This window comes from Aplysia californica, unplaced genomic scaffold, assembly GCF_000002075.1.
Source record: "Aplysia californica isolate F4 #8 unplaced genomic scaffold, AplCal3.0 scaffold00010, whole genome shotgun sequence".
In the NCBI taxonomy this organism is placed as follows: domain Eukaryota; kingdom Metazoa; phylum Mollusca; class Gastropoda; order Aplysiida; family Aplysiidae; genus Aplysia; species Aplysia californica.
Genome location: NW_004797280.1, coordinates 3,104,212 through 3,116,235, shown reverse-complemented (window position 1 = coordinate 3,116,235; position 12,024 = coordinate 3,104,212). Strand labels below are relative to the sequence as shown.

Below are 12,024 nucleotides of genomic sequence, written 5' to 3'. Positions count from 1 at the left end.
TCTAGCTCATCCCCAATATTTTTTATAGCGTCCCCTGTATTTTGTAGCTCATCCGCAAAATTCCTAAAGCGTCCCTTGTATTTTCTAGCTTATCCCTATATTTTTTCTAGCTCAGCCCAAGTATTTTTTAAAGTGTCCCCAGTATTTCTAGCTCATCCCCAATATTTTTAGTTTTGTAGCGTCCACAGTAATTTTCTAGCTCAGCGCCAATATTTTTTATAGCGTCCTCATAATTTTTTAGATCTCCAAATTTTTTATAGCATCCCCAATATTTTCTAGCACATTTCCAACATTTTCTAGCTCGTTTCCAATATTTTCTATAGTGGCCCCAGTATTTTCCAGCACCTCTACAATTTGTTCTAGTTTGTTCCCACTTTTTTTTATAGCAACCCCTGTATTTTTTAGAGCAGCCCCTGTATTTTTTAGAGCAGCCACAATATTTTTTATAGCGTTCCCAGTATTTTCTAGCTTATCCTCAATATTTTTCATAGTGTCCCCAGTTTTTTATAGCTGATCCTCGATATTTTTTTAGCGTTCCCAGTATTTTTTAGCTAGGCCCCAATATTATTTATAGCGTCCCCAGTATTTTCTAGCACATTTCCAAATCTAACTCGTTCCCACTATTTTTTACAGCGTCCCCAATTTTTTTCTAGCTCACTACCAAAATTTTTTACAGCGACCCCAGTATTTTCTAGCTCATCCCAAATATTTTTAGCTCATCTCCAATATATTTTAGGGTGTCTGAAGTATTTTTTAGCTCATTCCCAATATATTTTAGGGTGTCGGTGGTATTTTCTAGCTCATCCCAATATTTTTTAAAGCGTGGGCAGTATTTTCTAGCTCATCCCCAATATTTTTTATAGCGTCCCCAGTATTTTCTATCGCATCCAAATTATTTTTATAGCGTCCTCAGTATTTTCTAGCTCATCCCAATATTTTTTACAGCGTGGGCAGTATTTTCTAGCTCATCCCCAATATTTTTTATAGCGTCCCCAGTATTTTCTATGGCATACAAATTATTTTTATAGCGTCCTCAGTATTTTCTAGCTCATCCCAATATTTTTTATAGCGTCCTCAGTATTTTCGAGCTCATCCCCAATATTTTTTATAGCGTCCCCAGTATTTTCTATCGCATCCAAATTATTTTTATAGCGTCCTCAGTATTTTCTAGCTCATCCCAATATTTTTTATAGCGTCCTCAGTATTTTCGAGCTCATCCCCAATATTTTCTATAGCGTCCTCAGTATTTTCGAGCTCATCCCCAATATTTTCTATAGCGTCCTCAGTATTTTCGAGCTCATCCCCAATATTTTCTATAGCGTCCTCAGTATTTTCGAGCTCATCCCCAATATTTTCTATAGCGTCCTCAGTATTTTCGAGCTCATCCCCAATATTTTCTATAGCGTCCTCAGTATTTTCGAGCTCATCTCCAATATTTTCTATAGCGTCCTCAGTATTTTCGAGCTCATCTCCAATATTTTCTATAGCGTCCTCAGTATTTTCGAGCTCATCCCCAATATTTTCTATAGCGTCCTCAGTATTTTCTTGCTCATCTCCAATATTTTCTATAGCGTCCTCAGTATTTTCTAGCTCATCTCCAATATTTTCTATAGCGTCCTCAGTATTTTCTAGCTCATCCCCAATATTTTCTATAGCGTCCTCAGTATTTTCTAGCTCATCCCCAATATTTTCTATAGCGTCCTCAGTATTTTCTAGCTCATCTCCAATATTTTCTATAGCGTCCCCAGTATTTTCTAGCTCATCTCCAATATTTTCTATAGCGTCCCCAGTATTTTCTAGCTCATCTCCAATATTTCCTATAGCGTCCTCAGTCGTGTGGGTCAAAGTCCAACATGTCAGACGTTATACTGCACGCGGGGAGGGGCTGTCATGTGGTGGACTCTGACCATGCTGCTGCTGCTGCTGCTGCTGCTGATGATGATGATGACGGTGATGATGGGATTAATGATCAAGGAAAAAACCCACAAGCATTTAAACTAATATTTCGGTTGGTGGAAAGGCCTTTCTCCAGCATGTGTGTCTTTTTCTGTAAGCCAGGGGCGCAGGTAGTCAGAACAGAGTCAAATGTAGCTTTCTTCATCCAAGGACAGTCTATTAGTCCAAGCATTTTGTTTCATCAGACTATATGGGGTAGGGTCTGAACTCTCCTAGTTGGGTGCAGTCACAACTAGGATGAATCCAGCACCAATGGTAATTGACGGAGAGATATTTCCTCTTGTGCCACCAAAGAAGAACGTGGCGTTTTCTGGTCAGTGCCATTTTGCATCACGTGTCGAAATAAAAAGTGGAGCGGATGGTGTGGATAAAGAGAACCGGCCCGCTTCTGTCCAGACTTTTCCTGATGAGGGGCGGGGCCTGAGGACATCTAGCCTAAGAATGTGCACATTTCTTTTAAAAGATAGGGCTTTTTTAATGAATGACTGTAAGGATTTTTGAAAAATATATCTTACTATTCATGAAACACAGGAGGAAATTATTTTCTAATGAAAGAGTTTACTGAAAAATATAAAGAATTATTCTTGTCTTTTTTTCTGCTTTTTCTTATGAATGAGCTTATATTTCCAAATGATAGGGCATTACAAAATGAATTAGCTTATTTTTGGAAAAGATAGAGATATTTTTAAAAAATATAAATTCATTTATAACTAAAAAAGATTGAGATTTTCTTGAGGTGGAGACACGCTCTACAATAACACATTTAAATGGTTGACCTTATTTAGGCCACATGAGGAGGATTGCTGGACCCTGGAGTCAACGTAGTGAAATAGGTAGGTTTAAGGTGGACCCCAGGGTCTACCTAACGAAATACTAGTTAGGTTTTTAGAATAGGTGGAACCTGCGGTCACCATAGTAAAATAAGTAGGTTTAATCACGGTGTCCCTGGGGTCCACCAATCCTTAATTAAACCTTCTTATTCCTCTTCAGCTATGGTGACTCCGGGGTCCACCGATCTTTAAAGAAACCTACTTATTTCACTACGATGACCCCGGGGTCCACCAATCTTTAAAGAAACCTACTTATTTCACTACGGTGACCCCGGGGTCCACCTGTCCTAAAACCTAGTATTTCGCTAGGTAGACCCTGGGCCCCGGGGTCCACCTTAAACCTGCTTATTTATTACTACGTTGATCCCGGGGTCCACCAATCCTCACTTAAACCAAACCTTATTTCACTACGGTGACTCCGGGGTTCACATCCTAAAACCTAGTATTTCGCTACGCAGACCCCGGAGTCCACCTATCCTCTACAGGACTATTATCAATTAGCAATTTTCATTGATTGGCATTTCAAAACAAAAATATATTGAATCAGAGACTCGCTGTCTAAAAAGTCCACTGCTAATGTTATTCTTATCAAAGAAAATGGCACAATTTGATTTTATGACATGTTAAAAAAAGAGTTTTAAAAATATAATTATTCTAATAAAAGTAAAAGTGATTGTTATGGTGAAATTTGTTATTATTAACTCTGGAAATACAGATAGTTCCTGAATCTAAAAGTAACTAGAACTGTGCAATTCGTTTTATTTCAGTTCCAAAGCCCAAAGGCATAGCAAGCAATGAGTTAGATCTAGATCTAGCAGTTGTAGGCTCTCTGGCTGCTTCTAGCATAGGCCTGCTACTACTGATTCTAGACAGGGAATCTAGATCTAGCTATCACCTGCACTATTAAAGTCAAATATATGGTCAAATAAAAACAAAACTGTGAATTGTTTTGTCAGTCAGTACATCCCAATTGCCATAGCCGCACGTATTAATAGTTGAATAATGCGATACCGAAGCAACACGTTATCACAGTGTGCAGGGGAGAGCGGGGTGCCCGGGTCCCTCACCGGTCGGTTCGGTGGTTCGGCTTTTGTAGATCTATGCATTTTTACGGAAAGCCCTATTACTAGATTTCTAGATCTATTAGTGTTGTGAAAACTTCAACCTCTACAGCTAAGGCGTCAAAAGATGTTGGAAAATAATAATACGTCCTGAAGTTTCATAATTTAGTGGAGTCCACTTATAACGAGTCCTGAAACAACGAGAAGTCTGTTATAAAGACACTATTCTAAAACCCCGTTTTTTTCCCTTCTTTATCTTTGTAAATAAAATACTGCTATTGCGCAATCAGACCATCACGCGAGTCAGCTATAAAACGGACTAATTAAACATAAAACCTTGTCAGTTAAGAAAGTTGTTGGTGATCCAGCGAATCAAAGAATGGGAGAGCCCACGCGAACCAACAATGTAGGCCGGAGCGAATGAGTGGGAAGGGTGTGGCATGCGCAGACAAGCAGAACGCATTGCGTGATAGGCCAGCCTAGTCTAAATTATATTGGCCTAACATGACTCTCATTTCTCTGGTGCGGGATGGAGAGGTCACAATGCTGTGATAGATGGAGTGAATGTGTGACGTGCGCGAGCAGACGCAACGCACCACAGGGTGTGGTGGGGTGGGGAACAACACAGCGGGCGAGTTAGCCTAGAGCCAGAGCCCCTTCTTTCTGATCGCCAACGCCGAGTTGTCAACATTGCTAGAGCTCAAGAAAGATACTTGACTCGATTTTTGATCAAGTAAGACCTAGAGATCATATTGAACAAAATCATCATCAGGGGAAATACAAAAAGGAATAAACAGAACGCCAAACTCATAGATTAGGCCTACTTCACTATTACCCTTGACTTTATAACTGGATCCCTTACAAGGAGAATCCTGGTAAAACAGACATTCCCACTGGTCCCCTCCCTCTCGTTATAACTGGATCCCTTACAAGGAGAATCCTGGTAAAACAGACATTCCCACCGTTCCCCTCCCTCTCGTTATAACTGGATTCCACTGTACACAGAATAACACAGCCACTAGTTTTTATTTCATCACGTTGTAAAAATGGCCTTGTAACTTGTTTTCAGAAGCACATTTTAATAGTTCCAGTTCTACCGAATCGATTTTCACGCGAATTCAACCATTTTGATGACCTTTCTTTTCCTTTTAAAAAGATGTAGGCCTGTCGGATGTGGCAGTGCGATTAACACCAAGTTGTTTAGACCCATCAAAACACGAGGCTTCGTGGCCGATCACAAAAGTCTACGGGGCTTATCGAGGCCCTTCCGCGTGCACGTTCACTAAATGCCTACTAGATCTACTACCAAAGATTCTCTACACGATCTTTGCTATTGCTACTACTACTACTACTAATACTACTACTATGAGACAGTAAGAGAGAGTGCCACCCAGGCAAAGATAATGTAACTTTGACTCAGCCACGTAGTATACACACTTTTTATACACCAAATTTGACCCGGAAGTCCATTCGGAGGATTTGACCTTTTCACTTGACCAAAGTGTGCCAAAATGGTAGCCCAGCTTTTGCCCCTCCATGAAGGAAAAATCTGGCCCTCATTCAAACCATTGGGATTGAGCAAAATTTTGCGTATTGTGCTTTGTTCTTACAATATTCATTATGGTTATGATTTATAAGTTGTACACTGAGGCAAAACTGTACTAAATGAGAAAGGTGCACTCCCCATTTAAATACATACATGTATAAAAAGAGGTAGGAACTACATCAAATTAAATGACAGTGCACTATATATATATAAACACCCAAAAAATAGAAAAACAACACACCAGAACAATAACAAGAACAAAAATTAACACACCAACAAATCAAAACAAAACAAAGAAGGAAAAATCAAAGAGAACCAGCAATACAAATAGTATGTCATGTACTTATATTCTTCAAGTCAAAAATAACAAATCAACGTGGCATCAACAAGTGAGAAAGAGACGAAGTGAAGCTCAAGTGAAAATAAACTTTCTTTCTAAAAGTAAACAGGTTCGGAAATCAGCTTTGTGAAAAAAATAAGTTCATTGAAGAGGGCCACACTTTTGGGCCAGCATAAATGGATGGTCTGGGCATTGGGTGCTAAAATTTTAGGCTTAATTCTGTCTTTGTAGATCCTGTCTTTGTGGGATTTTGAGAAGATAGATCAAAGCCTGATGTGCCAGCCCACTCCCATAACGCTTTTATTTGAAGGCTTACAGAAAGGTCATTTTAGGCTAGATGCTGGTACAATTGTTTTTAATATGTTCCAGAGCTTCATTTATCCTTGAGAACATGATCTGAATAAAGCATTTGTAGAAAAATTTTTAATTGCGTTAAAATTAAAAATTACGCATTTTCAACACCTGTCACTCTCCTTAGTCGGTTTAACAATGAACCAAACTGGATCGATAACAACAACAGCAATGAACCAAACCTTCTTTGTATGTCTTATTGAAAAGAGGTTTTGGGTTTTGACAAACCAGCACAGGACGTTGATAATTCCCCAGTTGCATCTGTTGTGTTCAGCTTTGTATGTCTTATTGAAAAGAGGTTTTGGGTTTTGACAAACCAGCACAGGACGTTGATAATTCCCCAGTTGCATCTGTTGTGTTCAGCGCAGGTGCAGGAAACTGTCAAGAATATTCTCAAGTTGATAGTTTCAAAGTGTTTTTGAGCAGTTTGAGAAAGTGTGAGAGTTTTGGTGAGTAGTTGAGTGAACGTGAGTCACAAACGCTGGGTTTGGAAGAACTGTGGGGGCAAGGAAGAAGTGTGACTGGAAGTAGATTAACAATTGACAGCAAGGCAATGACGGATGTTCCCACTGACGGACCTCAATGAAACATCCGACTCTTTGAAAGGAAGACGAATTCTCCATTTTCTTTCTTTATTAAGAGTTGAAAAACTACAAGGTATCCTATTGAACAAAGACTTTGACTGGCAGCCCCCCTCCCGACCTCAACCCCCCTTCCCCTCCCATGACACCATACCTGCCCGACACCCCCCCCCCCCCCCCCCCCCCAGGAACACGGTAAAGTTTGGACCCATCCAGGGCCAGGCGGACTATGACAGCTGGTCATCTGAGCTGTTTGTTGGTGCATGAGACCACGGCATAGGGGAGGGTGATGGTGATGATGGCGATGATGATGATGATGATGATGATGATGATGATGACGATGTCATCTGCTGATCCCGTCGCTGTCCGCCTCCTTCCCGAGGTAGCTGCTGCGGCAGAACGCTGCGGTGGGGAGGGAGGAGAGGGCTGAGTGGACGTCTTCCACACTTAGCACACGAGAAAACCTGGCGACGGGACACGGGGACTATGTCATATTGTGGCTCATTCTGTGTCATATTGTGACTCATTCTGTGTCATATTGTGGCTCATTCTGTGTCATATTGTGGCTCATTCTGTGTCATATTGTGACTCATTCTGTGTCATATTGTGGTTCATTCTGTGTCATATTGTGACTCATTCTGTGTCATATTGTGGCTCATTCTGTGTGATATTGTGACTCATTCTGTGTGATATTGTGATTCATTATGTCATATTGTGACTCATTCTGTGTGATATTGTGACTCATTCTGTGTGATATTGTGATTCATTATGTCATATTATGACTCATTATGTCATATTGTGTCTCATTATGTCATATTGTGATTCATTATGTCATATTGTGACTCATTCTGTGTGATATTGTGACTCATTCTGTGTGATATTGTGACTCATTCTGTGTGATATTGTGTCTCATTATGTCATATTGTGACTCATTATGTCATATTGTGACTCATTATGTCCTATTGTGACTCATTATACACACTAGCTGGGCCCCCTTTCGAAGAAAGGAAAGACCGCTGCATTAACATCAACTAAAAGTCATTGGCCTACTATATTTACTCTCTACTGGAATGGAGCAATAAATCTTGAGATGCAAAAATCAAAAGGTCTAGATCTATACTCTCAAAACAAAATATGCCTCGCGAAATACCATTTCCGACACTTTCTTGTGGAGGACAGCTACGCAGATTTGTTTCGTTTCTCAGTGGACTCACTATGTATGACTCACTATGTATGACTCACTATGTATGTATGATTCATTATGTATGACTCACTATGCATGACTCACTATGTATGTATGACTCACTATGTATGTATGACTCACTATGTATGACTCACTATGCATGACTCACTATGTATGTATGACTCACTATGTATGTATGACTCACTATGTATGACTCACTATGTATGACTCACTATGTATGACTGACTCACTATGTATGACTCACTATGCATGACTCACTATGTATGACTGACTCACAATGTATGACTCACTATGCATGACTCACTATGTATGACTGACTCACTATGCATGACTCACTATGCATGACTCACTCACAATGTATCACTCACTCACTATGCATGACTCACTATGTATGCATGACTCACTATGCATGACTCACTATGTATGACTCACTATGCATGACTCACTCACAGCGTCACTTTCCGCCCGATTCTGTTACTTTTAGTCAGCGTGACTCAGCAGCCCGCTAGAGCTCCCCGGCTCGGGGTCACGGGGTTAATGAGCCCTGAGGCGACTTTGCCGGTGTCGGTCGGGAAGTTCGCATTTTTGACTATGTTTAAAACGATATAACTTCTTCCCCATCCCACACAGCAAACCATTACGCGGATGTACTAAAAGCTCAATGTCTTGAGATTTATTCTGCGTTAGAATGGTTAGTTTCTGTGCCTTAGTTTTTGCTCTAGACAAGTGTTTGTAGAGTACCCAATTTGTCCTATTTTAGTTACAAACTTATGAATAAATGATTGTTAATTTTAAAAAGGCACGACAGATCTCTCCAAATTCTGTGTTAAACTGACTACGAATATCATGTCTTTGACCATGAGAAATGTTAAATCTGCGGTAGTAGTAATAGTCAAGTTATAAGAGAAGAAAGATGCACATCTGCATATTTAACTAAAGACGATCAGCGTTAGCTCTTATTTTACTATTAAACAAGAGAGAGTTACTCTGCGTTTGTTCATGAATCATGCTGTGTCTGTGGCAGACTGCATACAACTAAAAAGATATAATATAAGCGATTTAAAAAACCACAAAACCGTGTAAATATATGGGTGGAGATAAACTTCTTGTATGGAATCAAAATATTGACAGCTAAAACATTCATTCTTAGTTTTTGTGTAGAAAATATGCGCGGACACAATTATGAATGTAAAGAAATCAGTCACATTGTCAGTTATTGCAAATGGTCATAGAAATGTAAAAAAAGCTGGAAAAGTCTGGTGCTGATTCAGTGTCCCTGGGAAGCTAGAAATTATTCTTATAACCCAATTACGAGAAGTCATCCCTATTATTCAGTCAACTTACAAAACCTAGACTTAGCGTTTTAAGAAAAGTAAGCAATTTCTGGAGTGTAACAGATACTGTTCGTGTATTAGATCTACGTTGAAGATATATTCTAGCACTAAATTCGATTTGTACTTTTCATAGAGAAACTTCATGATAACGTTTATAAACTTTCGAGAAAATAAGCGAATATTCACTATTATATTAGACACATAAAGTTGTATTTGGAGGAATTACTTCATAGTGAATTGTGTGCCCGATGGATAAAATTGCAAAATTACAGCCTTCTATTATAAGCGCAGATACCATCTTTTCTGAGTATCTGGGCTAATGTTATGTCGTTCATGTTCCAAAAGTTCCACAGATTTTGACGATGCCTTTTTTTTATATTGATTTTTTTTCATTCACGCTAGTCAAAAAAAATTACAATTTAGCATTGCCGACTCCAGCGCGTCTAACGAAATAACCAGACAAGTTACAACGTCCGTTCTTTTTTAAGTCTCAAGAGCAGAAATGCGTGCTTTGGGTGTACTAAATGAGAATTACCATAAATACAAGGATACACCTAAAATTGAACGTTGAAAAGTACCAAAAATTAAGTCGGCCCAGACAGAGCGGCGACAGGGAGCTGACCCCCGTGACCCCGACGTGATAAGGCGCCCGGCAGGGAACCCCCCGCGGCAACTAAAATTCCACTGCCGGTGCGCCGTGGACTATGTATGACTCACTCACAATGTATCACTCACTCACTATGCATGACTCACTATGTATGCATGACTCACTATGCATGACTCACTATGTATGCATGACTCACTATGTATGCATGACTCACTATGCATGATTCACTATGCATGACTCACTATGTATGACTCACTATGTATGACTCACTCACTATGTATGACTATGTATGTATGACTCACTATGTATGTATGACTCACTATGTATGTATGACTCACAATGTATGTATGACTCACTATGTATGACTCACTATGTATGACTCACTATGTATGACTCACTATGTATGTATCACTCACTATGTATGTATCACTCACTATGTATGACTCACTATGTATGTATGACTCACTACGCATGACTCACTACGCATGACTCACTATGTATGACTCACTATGCATGACTCACTACGTATGTATGACTCACTACGTATGTATGACTCACTATGTATGACTCACTATGTATGTATGACTCACTATGTATGACTCACTATGTATGTATGACTCACTATGTATGTATGACTCACTATGTATGACTGACTATATATGACTGACTATGTATGACTCACTATGTATGACTGACTCACTATGTATGACTCAGTATGCATGACTCAGTATGTATGACTCACTCACTACGCATGACTCACCGTGTAGCGCTCACCCCCGCTGCCTCTCTCAACAAATCAGCGGCAAACTCTACGGCCACCTGCAGGAAGGAAGAACACAGTTCACCGTTGGTCAGAGTTTTACGCCACTTTCGTCCTGGAAGACAGATCCACGTAGCATCATTTTGGCGCGAAAATGTTTTTTTCACCAATCGAAAGTGCGTATCATGGGCTTCGTTTCTGTGTAAGTTTCACTGAGTTCCCCGCCTTTAAATCGCTATAAATAGCAAATAACTGTTTCACTTATCACAGTCGTTTGCTTCCAAATTAGCTTATCTTGAGATGTGGGGAAAGGATTTCAATATTGTTACAACTTGGAGGAAGCAACAAGAATTACTGCGGACCCGACAGGAAAGCCTAGAATTCCTAAATCGTGTATATGATCTTTTAGGGCTTCATGTTTCCCGTGTGTTGATCATTCATACATACCTACAGTAATCAGTTTTTTGTAACTCCTGAAAAATTGGCCAAAACCTTGATACGTGGAACTGGCTCTCATGGGACGACTTGCAACACAATAAGGTCATATACAAGTGCCCAAGATTAGAGGAGTTACAAGAGAGTAACATACACAAAAAAGGAGGGGAGATAAGGACGATAGATGTTTGATAGGAGAGAAGGAGCAAACCACACCAGAGCAGCCGCCAACCACCCACAGAGAGATAACACATTGAGTGACAAGTTCATGTTGTGACTCCCCCTCCCGGGGTGCCACAGACAGGGAAAGAAAGTCCACTCACCCGATAGATCATGTCAGCAGAGGTCAAGGTCACTAGCCCCGCCTCCAGCTCCACCGGTCCCAGCTTCAACCCTCTCTGACAGGGAAGAGAATCGGGAGAAAACTAACAGTAAGAAACATGCAGCACTTATCATTTCTACCATTTTTTCACAAGGAAAAACCCCACAAAACCAGCGGCACAACACAACAATACAGTGGGACTTCGGGGATTCAACACAATTGTTGGGCTTGATCTTCACTTTCGTTGAACCCAAGCGTTCGTTCGTTATAGCAAACACAAGGTTTTTGTGTAAATAATTACAGGCACCGAGCAAGTAATGAACAATGTACTCCACTTTCTCAACCTAAAGCAATTTGGTTTCAAACGAGAGGGACTTTGACTTTCATTTCATCCTTGTCCTACCCAAGATATGCTGGAAGACTTCAGGAAAAGCCCCTCCATTCTACCAAGCACACACTGTGCAAAACAGCCACTTGTTCATATACACGCCTGTGTCATCTGTCATCTAAGATGTATAGTTTGACCAACAAGTTGTGCTGCTGTGTAGAGCCACTTGTTCAAATTCATACACGCCTGTGTCATCTGTCATCTAAGATGTATAGTTTGACCAACAAGTTGTGCTGCTGTGTAGAGCCACTTGTTCAAATTCATACACGCCTGTGTCATCTGTCATCTAAGATGTATAGTTTGACCAAC

The 12,024-nt window shown here is 40.1% G+C and overlaps 1 protein-coding gene across 1 annotated transcript in view; it reads right to left on the bottom strand.

Annotated features, from left to right (window-relative positions):
- Window positions 1–6,828: 6,828 nt before the first annotated feature.
- Window positions 6,829–12,024, bottom strand: part of LOC106011974 (YEATS domain-containing protein 2) — a gene marked incomplete in the record, with an annotated part of 34,785 nt that continues 29,589 nt past the window's right edge. Inside the window, 3 exon segments of the mRNA XM_013083420.1 lie at window positions 6,829–7,129; window positions 10,571–10,629; window positions 11,329–11,403. Of these exon segments, the coding sequence (XP_012938874.1) occupies window positions 7,009–7,129; window positions 10,571–10,629; window positions 11,329–11,403 (255 nt within the window).